The 16,926-nt window shown below is 37.6% G+C and overlaps 1 protein-coding gene across 1 annotated transcript; it reads right to left on the bottom strand.

Annotated features, from left to right (window-relative positions):
• Positions 1-332: 332 nt before the first annotated feature.
• LOC129807915 (cullin-associated NEDD8-dissociated protein 1) lies at positions 333-16,201 on the bottom strand. Its single transcript, XM_055857519.1, has 6 exons — positions 16,025-16,201; positions 14,862-15,535; positions 14,639-14,801; positions 5,464-7,999; positions 5,237-5,383; positions 333-1,143 (listed from the first exon to the last, which is right to left on the bottom strand). The coding sequence occupies exons 1-6, from the start codon at positions 16,058-16,060 to the stop codon at positions 1,007-1,009; spliced, it is 3,693 nt and encodes a 1,230-aa protein (XP_055713494.1). The 5' UTR covers positions 16,061-16,201; the 3' UTR covers positions 333-1,006.
• Positions 16,202-16,926: the final 725 nt, after the last annotated feature.

Raw genomic sequence — 16,926 nt, 5'->3', positions numbered from 1 at the left:
TTTATTAATTCCCTTTTCAATTCTCTTTCAGGTCCGGGACAATCTGATTTGTAAAAAAATTACTATCAATATCAATTGAATATCTCTTGAAAAAGAAGTCCAAGAGAGAGAGAGAGAGAGATAAGAAACTGTAAGAACTATCTTGAAGTGAATAAGTTGGTGTAATGATGGCATTTACAGCAAGAACAGAGAGAACAAGAATTGAAAAAAGAGATTTTTAGTGAAAGAAAGTAAGAAATAATCTTCTGTAAATGAGGGAAATGTTAGCAAAAATATTTTATAATTGTATTATTGCCTTTTTAAACAATGAATTGTCTCGTGAAAAAAATTGGTTGAATGGTTTTTAATACTTTATTTATCTCAATTATATGTACTTAATATTTTTTTCTTTCACTGTTATACAATTAATCCTTCGAAAGTCCCTTTTAAAAAAATCCTCATTATCTCCTTCTTTTACCTTTCAAATCCTTCCGATATTTTTTTTCCCTCACATTTCTATCCTTTGTAGTCAATAAACTTTCTATATTAAATACAAATTTAAGAAAATGCATAAAAGAATGAAAACAAATAATGTTCTGCACAAAAAAGATAATTATTTGAAAAAGGTATTTTTATTCTCAGATGAGAGATTTGTTTTTTTTTCCTTTTGTAATCTTTCTTTGTGAGATTATTACACCCCCATATTTTTAATAATTAATTACTTAATAATAATGATAATTTGACAAGAAAAAAACAATCAATAAATTGTGCTCCAAAAAAAATCTTGTTCGTTTTACTTCTTTCGTCTCTCCAAATTAAATTAAAATTCGTCTCATTTGTATTAAATTGAAATCAATTCAGTTCCCGCAATTTCACAAATAAAAAATAATTAAAAAGAAGAAATAAGAAAAGAAAACTTAAAACATACCTCTGAGATGCTTCTTTTGAAAAAAAAGGGGTTACGCGTGACGATTTCTAAACAGATTGCGTCAATTACGATTTTGGAGTAGGATTCTATTGAACATTTTTAGCTCTGATCCATGCTAATGCCCGAATCTGAATTGCTATTGACCGATGTATCCTTCTGAACTGACTCATAGAGCGTCTGAAGATCTGGTGTACCTCGAATAAGTGCTAAGAATTCACTCAAATGTTGATTTTTATCTGAAAGAGAAATTGAAAAAAGAAGGCTTTGGAGTTTGATTCTCAAGGTTGGTATCGACACTTAAGACGCTAAGACGGCGATGGACGCACAAAAGGTGAGCAAATAAAGCAGGATAAGAAATAAATTCAAGTCCAGGGGCCCATCAAGCCTAATAAAAACTGAAGCCATTTTTCACTTTTCCTTGTAAAAATTTTGCAGATATTGCACCGCGACTTAAACAAATTTCCTCGTAGTTCTTGTATTATTTCGGCGAGCATTATCAAATATGTATTTTTAGATAGCTTTTAATGCATAATTTCGAAATATATTAGACTGATAAGTCAATTCTCTTTAGGAAAAAAACTTGCCAACAGGCTTCAGTGCCTCTATGCAAAAACGTATGGAAAAATGAAATGTCGAGAGGACCCTGTTCAAGTCCACATAATTGCCTCAATTCTGAGAAAATCAAGGTGAAAAAGACAAATCTGTCAAAATGGACTCTTAATATCCAAGACACAAACCGTGTGGATCTTAAGATTTTCAATTCTAGAACCAATAGTTTCAACAAAAAATTATATTCTGAAAAGAAAAAAGTCAAGGCCAAGCTGTCAAATGCCTTGGAATTGGAATTTTTGGAATATTCAAGACACAAACCGTGTGGATTCTAAGATTGACAATTATGGAAGCAACGGCAGCAATTCTGAGACATATATCAAGAAAATTTAAAGGTTTTGCTATTCTGAAAAGAAATTAAGATCAAAATGTCAGATATAGCAAAAACTTTAGGTTTTTGGAATATTCAAGACACAAACCATGAGGATTTTAAAATTTACAATACTGGAACCAATGGCTTCTTTTCTGAGACCAATTTCAAGAAAAAAATAGAGTCCTTATATTGTGAAATAAAAAAATTAAGATCAAGATGTGAAATATCTTGAAATCTCATACTCCAAGACACAAACCGTGTGGATTCTAGGATTGACAATTATGGAAGCAACGGCCTCAATTCTGTGAGACACAGATCAAGAAAATTTAAAGGTTTTGCTATTCTGAAAAAAAAATCAGGATCAAAATGTCAGATATGTCAAAAACTTTTCAATTTTTGGAATATTCAAGACACAAACCATGAGGATTTTAACATTTACAATACTGAAACCAATGGCTTCTTTTCTAAGACCATTTCCAAGAAGAACTTAGAATAAATAAATTGTGAAATAAAAAAAAATCAAGATCATTATGTCAAATATCTTGAAATTTCTCAATCCAAGACACAAACCGTGTCGATTCCAGTATTGACAATTATGGAAGCAACGGCCTCAATTCTAAGACACAGATCAAGAAAATTTAAAGGTTTTGCTATTCTAAAAAAAATCAGGATCAAAATTTCAGATATGTCAAAAACCTTTCAATCTTTGGAATATTCAAGACATAAACCATGAGGATTTTAAGATTTACAATACTGAAACCAATGGCTTCTTTTCTAAGACCAATTACAAGAAAAACTTAGAGTAAATAAATTGTGAAATAAAAAATCAGTATGTGAAATATCTTGAAATCTTTCACTTCAAGACACAAACCGTGTGGATTCTAGGATTGACAATTATGGAAGCAACGACCTCAATTCTGAGACACAGATCAAGAAAATTTAAAGTTTTCGCTATTCTGAAAACAAATCAAGACCGCAAGATGTTAGATATGTCAAAAGTCTTTCAATCATTGGAATATTTAAGACACAAACCGTGTGGATTTCAATATTTTCAATTTTTCAGAACCACTGACCACAATTGGGGAACCAAGATCACAATGAAAATCTAAAAAAAACAGATTTTCGTAGTCCGCAAAAATCAAGACGTCAAATACCTTGGAATCCTTAGAATATTTTACATATAGTCTTATGAAAGGATCGTTGGATCCAAAAGGCAGGAAATAAACTGAAATCTAATATTCAAGACACAAACCATGTGGATTGTAAGATTTACAATTCTAGAGCCAGTGCCCTAATTACTGGGATTGCATTTTGAAAGTTTTAGAATTTTGATATTCTAAAATTAAAAAAAAACAAGATCAAAACGTCATAAATGTTTTGGAATCTTAAAATCCAAGATAAATACAAACTGTGTGTATTTCAAGATTTGCAATTCTGGAACTAATGCTTCTAGATTTAAAGACGTCCAGTTTCTTGTTTACTTGGACTAATTCCAAGGATCTTTCCGAGGTGCTTGAAATTATAAAGATACTGAAAAATTAAAGAGATTTTAAGTGTATCTGCCAGACGACAGTCTACTAAATATAAACATTTTAGAATTTATTATGTAGTAATAGTTAGATTCTGAACTTTTGCAACGAAATTTAAACAAATTCTGCAGAGAAATAGAAATGCTTGCGATATTTTACAGAAGTGACGTTTCGTTAAGTGTGGAAGATCTTTAAAATCTTGGTTCTTAGCCAATACATTTTAAGTCCCACAAATGCATTGCGTCACAAAATGAAACCTTTTATTATTTTGTAATTTTTTTGATAGACTTCATCAAATTTTGCGGAAAAACAAAGATTTTCTTTTGAAAAGTGACGTTTCGTTAAGTGTGGACAATTTCTGTAGCTGCATACTTAGCTAAGACACTTCACGTTCCACAACTAAATCACAACTTGACAGTTTGAAATTTCAATCTAGATCTCAGAATCTTAATTAGGTAAAAATACACAGAGAAAAGTCAGAAATGAAAAATCTGATGGAGCACGAGGTAAATGAACAAAAAGGACGACGAAATGGAGTGAACCAAACAAAAATGGGCATATTTAATTAGGAGAAAGTGTAGAAAGATGACACGAAGATTTAGACCTTCGAAGGCTAACCCCTGGCAAAAGTTTTTTTATATGGAGCCGTTTTGAAGCCAACTCATAAATTGCTTCCAAACTCAGCTGACACTTCGAGTTACGAAAAACTTTTTAGAAGGAAATATAAAATATGTATCCCTCTTTACAACGCACAGAGTCCTGTGTACAAGGCACACCTCAATTGTGACATATATCGAGTAACTGTCACGAGTGCAGAAAAATTTCCATACGAATCTGTATGTGAATGTGAGAAAGTGGCTTCAACTTTGAAGGCCACTTGCTAGGGGGTAGTTCGAAGGCTACAAGCTTACTGGGACACATATCATCGGTTGCGGCTACCTCTGTCGTATCTGCATTTGTTTTGTATCTGCATTCGGAGCAACTACAATACAGACGTCCCCTCTTGCGCGAAATGCTGACACAAAAAAATGTAAATACGACAGAGGTAGCCGCAACCGACGATATATCGATTATCAGACGAAAGAATGCCCCGAAAGCTTCTAAAGGGAAGGAACATGGATCAGGGGATGCCCCAGAAAACAATAGAAAAGAGTAGTGGACAAGGTCCTTAAAGAGCTGAGGCTGCCAAGATACTGGGAAGCTGGGGAGATTCACTGGGCCTGGATATTAGTACGAGAGGCTCGGGCATTTGCAGCCAACTAAGGAAAAATAGGAATGGTCATCAACAGTCAAGAAACTTGCTTTGGAAGTAACTCTGTACAAACATTTCGATGAAAAATCGTTTTCAAAAGCGTTTTGAACCGGACGCAGCTGTCAAAGCCGGACTAAATTGTTCATCTCGGTAGCTTGTACTTGCGATCTTATACTTTCGGCCATTACCGAATTGGACCGAGAAAGTAAGATCACGAGTACAAGCTGCCAAGATGAGGTACCTCCGGGCGATTAAGGGAATCACTCGTCGAGATCAAGTGAGGAACGTAGCAGTTCATTAGGAGCTAAGAGTCAAGAAGAAGAATGATTTGTGTAGCTTGGCTTAGTGCAAGCCTAGGACAAGGCGGCTGAGTCAAATTCAAGGACTCGCCTTGGAACGCCTTGGGATCGACCTCGATCATCTTTCTGAAGTAGCGGAGGACGATCAAGCCTCCGCCGGAGTGGACTGCTTCACAGGTGTGGGCTACTAACCGATTAATTAAGCTCAGGATGAGATTTTTTCATCTTAAGCTAAAATTCAGGCGAATAACACTTTCTGGCTAGATGTAAGGTATGCATACTAATCTGTGTAATTCCTGAAATAGAACGAAGAGAGGATTTACTCACCAGCTTTAGGAATAGAAGCTAATGCAGCAACAGCTCTCAGGGCAGATCTCTTAAGTTCATCCTGCTTCTCATACTCCTGCTTCACAGAATTGGCTTTGACTTTCAAGGTACAGGTGGCTCTGAGTGGATCAACAAACTGATCGAGTCCTGAAACCAAATAAAAGGGAGATTCAGCATCCTTCAGCATCCCATCCTGAAGGAAGCAAAGTGCAACTGGGACAACTTACTCTGGAGGACTGCAGTCGGGCACAATTGAGCCAATCTGGCAGTCATCAAGTACGTGAGCATTTTGATGTCATAGTGATCCTTAAGTCCGGCCTGAACATGCTCCAGGAACTGCATAATGTCAACCCGATCGAGTCCCTGCTCCAGCAATGTGTACATACATTCGAATGCCGCCTTCCGTATGTCCAATCCATCGTCGACGGTGTGCTTGAAGGGTCCCATTTCCACCTCTCTAATCAATTCCTTCTTGATCTTCGTTTCCGAGTAGAGTTGTGGAAGGAGTTCGGGGAGGAGATCCCGAACGAGACTGGGTTTATTGTGTACGGCCGAATTGAAGGCCACAAGGGCGACACGTCGAACTGACGGCTCTGGATCTTGCAATGCATAGAGGAATTGTCCAATGCACTGCCTCAGGAGGGGATCAATGGGCTGAGGTTGATCGGAAATTGTGAACTTTATGGAGGACACTACGGCTGTTCGCATGAGAGCGCTATCGCTCTTCAGAGCCTGCTGCAGACCTGGGAGTAGTTCATCGGGTAGGACAAGGACAAGTTTTCCGAGACATTCAGCCACAACATTTCGTGATCCCTCCTCCGAACATTCGCAGTGCTTGAACAACTGAGCCCAGATTGAAGGAACAGAAGGGATAAGTTGCTCTAGGCCAGCACGACTGAGAGACAAGGATGAGATGACTTCTTTGAGTGAATGCAGAAGCAGATACTGCCTCTTCGGCTGAGCCTCGATTTCCGTGAGGATAAACGGAAGGTAGCAATTGAGATTACCAACAGCTACAGCTCCCAATGCATGACTTGCAGCCGCCTTGACATCCTCACTCTGAGCCCCGAAGCAGCTGAGAATGCACTGAGGCAGCATCTCGATGCTGCTGAGATTGAAGTGTCGTCCAATCTCACCAATGGTCAACAGACAGAACACCAAGTACGTATCTGTATTGCAATCCTGTATATCGTGCAGGAGTTGCGTTGCTACAGGTTCAGCCTGGACAGGCACCTGAAGCGTTATAGCGGCGACACATTTTGCCAATGAGTGATAGGCCTGCTTGTGCAACACCTGACCCGGTTGTTGATTAATAACCGGTGCCATTAGCATTTCCAGTAGGAAATTGTAGCTCAACCTTGGCAGATTGGCCTGTACCAAAGCCTGGAAGAACTTCAGTGTGCAATTCAAGGCCGTTCCCTGCAGAAGCGGAGACCTAACTAGGGTCATCACTTCTGGCAAAATGGCCTCATACACCCCAGCCTGAGGCTGTTGCTGAGCCGCCGACGTCAGAAAGACCAGTGACAACTGTGCCACATGCAGATCTGATTCTGACAACAAAGGCGGAACCTCCTGAATTGCCGTCTTCAGGAGGTCCGGATTGAAGAAGGGACTGTAGTTGATAACCAAAGTGTCTAACAACGTGAGAGAATTGAGCTTCAGAGCACGTTGATTTTTGCGCAAGAACGAACCAAGAGTGGGAATAACGTCAGCCAGAATAGGTGACAAGTTCACCCTAAGCGGAGACGCTGCAATCATCGTCAACGCCTTGACCGAACTCAATCTCGTCACCTCATTCCTCAAACGTTCCATAAACAACGGCAAACACGTTGTCAACTCTGTCCTCAAGACATCTCCCATATTCGCAATGATTTGCCCCATACAAGCAATCGCCCGCTCCTTGACCTCTTGATCAACTTCAGGAGACCTCAACTTCTGAAGCGTACAATTGTACAACTGAGGAACAAATGGAGCGAAATCAAAATTCGTCTCCATATTGAGCGGACGAATAACCTTAACCAATTGCTGAAGGACAAGCAGAGCCTCCGTTGCAATCTTGTAAAACGGATCAAACACCGCATTCTCCACCAACGGCACCAACACCTGAATGTGCGGATGGAAGACCTGAGGATTGTGCCCCTGCAGCAAGCAGCACACAAAACTCAGAGCATCAATCTTCATATTCGACGTTGAATTCTTATCACTCAGCGAATACGTTATTCCCGGCATCAACTGATCCACATGCTTTGCCAGAGCACCCGGCAGAGCATTCAGCAGTTCACGTAGCAACAGAAAACAGTCCTGACGCGTCTTCACTGACTTCTCACGCATCAGTGGCTGTATAGCCTTGATAATCTCCGGCACCTGATCATGCAACATACTTATCGGACCCGGTACTTGTTCCATCGAATCCGGATCGTGACTGGAGTCATCGGTGGGCCGAGTGGCTTTCAGCAGTGCAATGTAGGCATGGAAAATGTCTGATTTGACATTCTCCTCGCGCTCCTTGAAACGCAAGATCAGAGCTGGGGACAGAGTCTTGTAGAACTCCTCCAGCAATTCATGGCGCGTCGAAATGACCGATTCGAGACATTTTGCGGCCGATCGACGAACCTTCCAACTCATGTCATCATCATCACTGTACTCTTCACTGTCAACATCCTCCTCCTCTTCCGTGTCCATTGACACTCCGGCATCTCCGTCATCTGCCTCGTAGTTGTAATTGGGATCGTATGTAACGTAATCCAGGCAGAGAGACACGATCTAGAGGGGGAGTAGATGACCATTGTCTACTTGATCTTGATCGAGTTTCCCATAATATCAAAACGTTTCAAAATGAACTTATAGCTTTTGCTTATCTCCCCGTAATCTAGGCAAATCCCTTTTTGCGGTTTTATGTTACTTAACCTTTCGTAACTTCAATTTTACTTAACAGATTTCTTCATTTAGAAAAAACGTGTGAAACGGTAAAGGTATTAACTTATAGTCTGTTGTGTCGAAAACCAGAATTTTAACACAATTTTAATTCATTCCTTTTTATCGCCTTTGATCGAGATTGAAGTTGACACAGATTGAACGGATTATACCGTTTCCTAAATTTTATTTCGTTTACAAAAAAAAACTTTATCAATCACAATTATAAATGAAATCAGTAAAGAATTGTAGAAGGAACAACCCCATACCAAAAGAAAGTGAAATAGGAATTACAAGAAAAAAATTCTTCGGAATTTTCTAGTAGGGTAAATTAAGCTAATTCAAAACCTGCTCCAAATGGAATTTTCTTGATATTCTAAATGGAAACGTCAATGTTTTCATGATAAATACAGTACTAAATTATTATAATTTATATATTTTCTATACCACAGTTTCATTATTTAGTTAATTTTGCTCCAAATAAAGCAAAAATCCATTCATATTCACAAATTTTAATTTGTTAATTTCTCAGAAAAATTAACAGTGTATCTTTTTGCGGTTTCACTTATACACTGCTTGTCTCCAATTAGAAACTTTCCCTTGTCTCCATTTGGATTAATTTGTTTCCAATAGAAGCATTTTACGTTCGCGTATTTTTCTTGTATTTAAGAAGTTTTCAAATTATATCTAAAGAATTTTCACTAAACAGTAACATTCTAGAAGAGTCAAGGAGCAAATATATGTAATTCTCTTCAGAAAAAAAAAAATGAACTTATTGTGTTGAATCTTCTGTCAAAGTTAAAGCCTCTGGAAATGGTTTTGAATTAGGACATTTACCCTATTTTTCCTAGGTAAATTCCATGGAAATTTTCCATGATATATTTCCAAGGAAATTCACATGGATTTTTTGTGTGGAGTATTTCTCAGGAAAGTTACGTTGATTTAATGTGAATTTTTCAACATAAATAAAATGACTCTATAGCCGATCGGCCGCAATGTTTCATTTTAAAAGAAAAATCTGTGGAATTTATCTGCTATTTTTCCTCCATGAAAAACCCGCTAATATGCTGCGTAGAGCTCCGCAGAGTTATCATCTTTCTTTCCAGTGAATATCCGCGAAATAAATCCGAGGAATATTCTGCTAATATATTCTTCTAGAACATTCCCTGGAAATTGGAACAAAATTTCCATTGAATATTCCAAGAATAATTTTCCAATACCTTTCCGGCAAAAACTCCATGGAAGTAAACGCTAAAATTCCGCACTTATTTTCACCCTAACGCTATAATTCTTGCGAGCTACACATTTTCAAATGTACGATATGGCAACATTATTTTCAACTCAAAAGTAGAACAATTGAGTGTTTGTCTAACAGATGAATAATATCTCTACGTTCCAAGTAGCCAATTGGCACTTGGATCCATTATTTATAAATGTTTTTCTTTTTAGAAATTTTCCATGAAAAGTCCACGCTTTTTTTAAATCAATTTTAGGAATTATTTTGAAGAAAAATATATTTAAAAAATCCACTAGAAAAGTCGTGGAATTCTGTAACATTAAACCACGGAAGCCTTTGAGGCCGTCACATGGAAAATTCCGATTCTTTAAAAAAGGGCTGCCGACAGATTATACCGCTAATAATCCATTGCAGAAAAGACTCCTGGAAATCCAGTGGAATTGCAGCGGCCGTTGACTATAGGGCTCCATTTTAGTTAGGTGTAAAAATCTACATTAAATCCACGAAAATTTCCATGGAAGTATTCCACAGAAAAAATCCTCTATAAATCCATGGAAATTTTCTTGCAATATATTATGAAAATTTCCTATGGAATTCTTGATTCCTATGGAATAAGAAAAGATACTGGATAATTCCGAGACATTTTTCGCTTGTTATTCCTAACGTTTTGAGATAACGTCAAATGTCAATATTCCACGGAATTTGCCGTTAAAATTCCATAAAAATTTCCAGGGAATTTAGAGTAGAAAATTCCATTAGAATCTCCATGAAATTTCAAGTAACTATACTATCGACTGGAGAAATCCAGCTGAAGAACTGGAGAAAACCTATGGAAAATTCTACTATCTTTCCATAAGGCTTTCCATGGATTTTTCTACTATGGACTCTTTTTCAGAAAATTCCTGTCTTCCCCTTGTAATCTTGTATTTCTGCAATCTCTTTGGATTTTATCATTAAAAAGCCACGTGGAGTTTATCGAATATTTTTCCGAATGATATTCTCGAAAAATAAGCGAGAAATTTCATGCTAATATGTTTGAGGATATTCTCTGGAAATTAAATCAAAATATCCATTAGATTTACCATTTATATTTTCCGATTTCTTTCCGGCCAACACTCCATGAAATCGAAGGCAAATATTCCGCACTTGTTTCTTTTACCGTGGCGCTATAATTCTTGTGAGTAACACATAAATGGTTGATATCGTAGCAATTTGTGGATTGTTTTTTTTTTAATTAATTTCTTGATTATTTTGAAGAAAAATCTTTTTAAAAACTCCCATGGAAAAATCGTGGAATTCCATAATTTTATTCCACGGAAGTCTTGAAGGTCATTGCATGGAAAATTCCGCGGAGAATTTCATGGAAATAAACAGGATTTTTTCCGAATTTTTAAAGAGCTGATCTGCCATGGAGGTAAACGCGAAAATTCCGCAATTATTTTTCACCCTAACGCTATAATTCTTTCGAGCTAGACATACTCAAATGAACGATATGGTAGCAATATTTTCAATTCAAAAGTCGAACAACTGAGTCAGTGTCTGATACATGAATACTCTCCAAGTTCTAAGTTGCCAATTAGTACTGATCGTCCACTTATTTGTGGATGTTTTTTTTGTAGAAATTCTCTATGAAAATTCCACGCCATTTTTAATCAATTTTGGGATTATTTTAAAGAAAAATATATTTAAAAAATCCACTGGAAAAGTCAGGGGCATGACATTTCCAATGTTTCCCATATGTTTCTAGCGTGCTGAAAAAAACTTTGAGTTCATTAGCTGTTTTCTGTCATTGTAGAATGAATTAGTAAATAATACTAATACAAAATAAAAGCCTATTTTATAACAAAAATGCAACCAAAAACCATAAATTGGCAACATACGTAGTTTTGGAGATATCTCGTGAAATGTGTATGACAACAGGAAATAATTTACACTAAAACTGGTCGCATTTTTAAGAGCTAATGTCATTCTCCTGGGAAAAGTCATGGAATTCCGTAATTATTCTGCTAATCACTAGGAAAAGACGTGAAAATATTAATTGGAAAAGTCCATGGAAACCCGCCGACATTTCTAATTAAACGCAGATAATTCAATGGAAGGTTGCGGACATTGCCTATACCGTGGAATCATGGAATCTCAGCGTTCCATGGAATGGAATTCTATCGTCCATTGAGTTTTGGAAAAGTTCCACAGAGTTCCATGGGAGGTTTGTATGGAAACTCACACTTAAAATATCCACAGACTTCCATGGAATAATTCCCAGGAAAATTTCACGATCTTTCCAAACGATTTTCTGTGGATTTTTACCACTTTATGGATATCTCTTTTTTGGAAAATTTCCTTATTTTTCCTCTGGAAAATGCGAACAATAATTCCGTTGAAAAATCCACTGTCTTTCCCGAAAAAAAGTTCTAATGTGATGCTTGATGAAGACCCGTGGGATGTCTCAAGGAAAAACAGAGGATTATTCCGCGGAATTTTGCTTCGAATTCGCATTCCGTTTTATTTGCTATGGGGTGTGCAAGAAATCTACAACCGCCTGTGGAACGAGACATAAATTTTCCCATAGCAAACGGACGCGGAAATTCCATTGGAAATTTAGCGTCAAATTCCGCTCATTCTCATAGAATTTGACGCTACATTTCCGCAAAGTCCATGGCATTTTTCCTATGAGAGGCCATGGATAATGGCCATTCCATGGAAAATTTGAACAACATCCAATGGAATTCCAGCGTCAAATTCTAATGGAAGTTCCTTGAAGGTTTGTATGGAAAATCAAACGTGAAACGTCCGCGGATTCCACTGGAATATTCCAGAAGTTTTCCTATGAATTTTCCATGGATTTTACTGCAATACGTCCCCTTTTTGTAGGAAAATTCTAGCTCAATTCCTAGTGAAAATTCAAGGAATAATTCCACGGAAAATTCCACTACCTTTCCATAGAGTTTTCTAAGAAAATTCCACACGTTTATTTTTTCGTTTTATCCGTTTTACCGCTAGAATGTGGCGCTACAAAATAGATGGATTATTTTGCTCGCAAATTTTATGCAAAGATCTTAGTGATTTCTGTATTATTTATAATATTATGAATTATGCGACGCTGCGTTTTGTGTAGATAATAGTGAAGTGATAACATTAAACAGACTGCGGACCTAAAATATACGTGTTTTTATTTAATGTAATGTTATTTTTTTAGGAAAATTTTTTTTTGTATACGATAGTTTTTTCCTTATGTTAAATGTAAATTCATTAATCGCTGATTCAATAAAACATATCAAAATTCTCGTGAAATTCACTTTCTTTAATATTGGGAAATGAAAATATGAGATGTATGTGACAGCTTCATTTGTTCCTATTTTCATATATTCTCCATGGAATTTTTCTCCTATTTTTCCGCGTGAGTTTCCGGGGAAATAAACGCTAATATTCCGCTTGGTATTCTGCGGAGTAATCAGCTTCTTTTCGCGTGGATTTCCTTGAAAAAAATTCCGAAGTATTTTCTTGTAATTATCTAAGAGCATTCCCTGGGAATTTAAACATAATTTTCATTGAATATTCCGAGTATATTTTCTGATATCTTTCCGGCCAATACTCCATGGAGGTAAACGCGAAAATTCCGCAATTATTTTTCACCCTAACGCTATAATTCTTTCGAGCTAGACATACTCAAATGAACGATATGGTAGCAATATTTTCAATTCAAAAGTCGAACAACTGAGTCAGTGTCTGATACATGAATACTCTCCAAGTTCTAAGTTGCCAATTAGTACTGATCGTCCACTTATTTGTGGATGTTTTTTTTGTAGAAATTCTCTATGAAAATTCCACGCCATTTTTAATCAATTTTGGGATTATTTTAAAGAAAAATATATTTAAAAAATCCACTGGAAAAGTCAGGGGCATGACATTTCCAATGTTTCCCATATGTTTCTAGCGTGCTGAAAAAAACTTTGAGTTCATTAGCTGTTTTCTGTCATTGTAGAATGAATTAGTAAATAATACTAATACAAAATAAAAGCCTATTTTATAACAAAAATGCAACCAAAAACCATAAATTGGCAACATACGTAGTTTTGGAGATATCTCGTGAAATGTGTATGACAACAGGAAATAATTTACACTAAAACTGGTCGCATTTTTAAGAGCTAATGTCATTCTCCTGGGAAAAGTCATGGAATTCCGTAATATTAAACCACGGAAGCCTCTAAGGCCGTTGCATGGAAATTTCCACGGAGAATTTCGCGGAAATAAAGAGGATTTTTCCGATTTTTTAAAGGTCTGGCTGCCGATTATACCGCTAATAATCCATGGGAAAAGCCGTGGAAATATTCGTCAGAGAAAAGTCCATGGAAACTCGCGGACATTTCTTATTAGACGATCCTATACAGAGTTCCGCAAACGTCCATGGAACACTAGGAAGAAATTTAGCGTAAAATTCATATATTTTGAGCGGTAAAATCCAGGGAATTCCACGCGGATTTTTAGCGGTAAAATCAGCGGACATGGCAGAAAAGCCTGCTGGAAATCCAGTGGAATCGCTGCGGCCGTTGGCTATAGGGCTCCATTTTCTTTAAGTGGAAAAGTCCACATAAAATCCACCTAAATTTCTTGGGAAATATTCCACACAAAAAATCCGAATTTTATGGGAATTTCTTTGGATATATACCACAAAGAATTTCCGTGGAATTTACCAAGGAAAAATACTGGAAAATTCCGTGGAATTTACCAAGGAAAAATACTGGAAAATTCCGAGGAATTTTTCCTTGTGATTCCTTATTCCACTTTCTTTTGCTAGGTTTCTCTTATAGAAGCTCACTCGAATTTTTAGCGGGATAATTCCTCGGATTATGCCAGGAAATATCGCTGACAATTCATTGGAAAATTCCGTGGCTGTTGGCTATGGGGCGTTCTTGATTAACTTTAAATATTAATAAAAGCCCTCAAATCCCTTAAATAAATTCCTGTCTATTGATTTCAATTTTTTAATTAATATTAATTCCTTTATTTGAAATTTAGAAATCTGTTTTTGTCTTTCTTTTTTATTTGAAGCTGTCTTTATGTCAGAATCTAAGCAAAAATAAAAATAATTCCCGACTCTGTGAAGTCAAAGACCAAGTTTCCCTGTCGCCCTTAAATCAATCCCAATGCCCAAAATCTTCCGGATTTTCCCCAGTATTTCCCCTGGTAAGTCCAGCGTCCCAATCCCAATCCCAATCCCAATTGGAAAAATAAAATAAAAGCAAGGGACTTACGCTTGGTATGTGAGGAACGATGGCTTCTGGGCACCTCTGGATGAAAGCTTCGCAGGCCTGGAGGCAGAATTCGCGCAGTTCATCATCCTCCCTCTGGCTGTACTCATTCAGGAGCACCATCACCCGGTCGATGTGATTGCAGAGACGATGCCCAGCTTGGCGGCTGCAATAAGGAACAATTGCCAGAAATCTCCTGGGAAAGGGACTTCCGGAGGGTGCTTACCAGATTGATGCCAAGCATTGGATGTAGGTGCGGATGGTGCTGGTGTTCTGAGGCTTCTTGAGGCCCTCCAGGAGATGTTCGATGACTTTGTTGTATGCGCTGTTGCTGCAGGAAGTCAGGAGATGAGACAGTGCCACAATGGTCCTCTTCCGTACAGCCTGACGCTGCGAACCGAGCTGTGGCACCAGTGCCTTGAGGATGGTATCATGGAAGGGCACCAGGAGGTCCCCAAAGCGCGAAAGAAGGTCAGAGAGGATGTCTAGTGCTTCGAGTTGCACACTGACATCCTCCTTCTCAATGGCATTGCTCAGTTTCCCCGTGATTCGCTGGCAGACATTGGGAGCCAGGGAATTGGGAGTCTGTGGCAATTCTGAGATGACAGTCTTGAGGCCAATGCTCGAAATATCTCGCAATTGTTCCTTATTGGAAACCATATTAGCACACAGGGAATCCACAATTGTCTCCACCTGATTCTCCTTGACCTTTATCACCAACGGACCCAGACACTTCACCGCCAGATTCTGCACTTCCCCATTTTTGTCCTCCAGAAGCCTCAGGACCATCCGGACAACCTTCTTTTCCGACTCATCGTCCAATTTGATGCTATCCTTCTGCAGTTCCGTCATCAGATCATTCGTGGCCATGAATCGGAAGTCCTTGTCATTGGATGTCATCTGAAAGTGCCCGTCCGGACCGGGAAAAGGGGCTCAAATAGGAATTTTCCAAAACAGACTCCTCGGAAGTGAGGTTATGTCACCCAAATGCTATTTTTGCACAATTACATGCAATTTTTCACCCACAATCCTCAACAAAAACCTCCCATGACTCCCAGGACAATTACTCCAAGCGTTTTAAACCCTTCCCATCGCCTGCACGACTTTTTCAGCAGAAAACCTGCAATTTTTCTTTGTGACATTGCTACTTGAAAAATCGACAGAAAGACTCCTTTCGGAAAGAAGCGATTTTCCCAGTCAAAACACACCCCATCACAGTTAAATCTTCCAGAATTGTCTTCCCAGGACTCTGACAAAGTCAATAAATCCCCTTTTCTTCAGAAAACACCTCCTTTTTCGCAGATTTAAGGAAGAGTTCCCGGAATTTAGAGCAACATTTTCAAGGAAGCTTCCTGGTCGATTTTCACCAGATTTTTACTCAAAACTTACCTTATCCAGCAGATTAGCGATTTGGTAGGACGCCATCGTGACGTCTTGTTGGAAAATATGCTGCAAAAGTATTAAACACACAGAGTTTTTCACAGATTTTCTGGAGAGTGATTTTTTCACGCTTGCTTTTTGCAAAAAAAAAAACCGTCGGAATGTCAGTTCACAGGTGGCGCGTCGAGCACTAAAAAGCAACCCGGTTGCAAACACGGTTTTATGTCTATCCATTACGTTTTCAATACTCGTATTAAAAGGCGTACTTTTTTCTTGCAGACCATAGGTAATTTTAAATTTTAAATTAAAGTTATTTTACGAAAATTGTAATTAAAATACTTAAGTCATTATATTCACTTCACTCTTATTCACGAATAATCACTAATTAAAACGCCAAATAAAATTAGACTTCAGTGCACTCATTGCCGAGGGATTATGGATATTTTCGGGACCGAAAAACGCTTGAAATGGCTTTATGCATCGAAAAAATTTGCATAGGGAAGACCGGGGTAGAATCAGCTACGTATAGTATTAGCTAATGGTATCTTATAGTTTGCCTGCGAAGGAATATTGAGGAAACCACTCTTTATTCTTAGTATATAGTTCCCTTACTACCCATTGAAATATTTATCAGCCTCATACAATCATTTTTTTTTTTTTACAAATTATACGAAATGAAAAATTTCACTTGGTGGCTAATTCTACCCCGGTCTCCACTACCCGCAGGCTACCTCTTTTGAATGAATCGGCCGTAGAACGAATTTCGCGCGGAGTAAAAGTAGTCAAAGCAAATTCGTCAACAAACAGTACTTTTTAACCAGAGTTCTTCAACAAATTATTAGAATATTTAAACATTTTACCTTAATAAAAGAAATTAAAGTTTTACAGCTTAATCGGGCATTTGGAGCAAA

This window comes from Phlebotomus papatasi, chromosome 3 (assembly GCF_024763615.1).
Source record: "Phlebotomus papatasi isolate M1 chromosome 3, Ppap_2.1, whole genome shotgun sequence".
Lineage (NCBI taxonomy): Eukaryota > Metazoa > Arthropoda > Insecta > Diptera > Psychodidae > Phlebotomus > Phlebotomus papatasi.
This window is presented reverse-complemented; position numbering and strand designations above follow the sequence as displayed.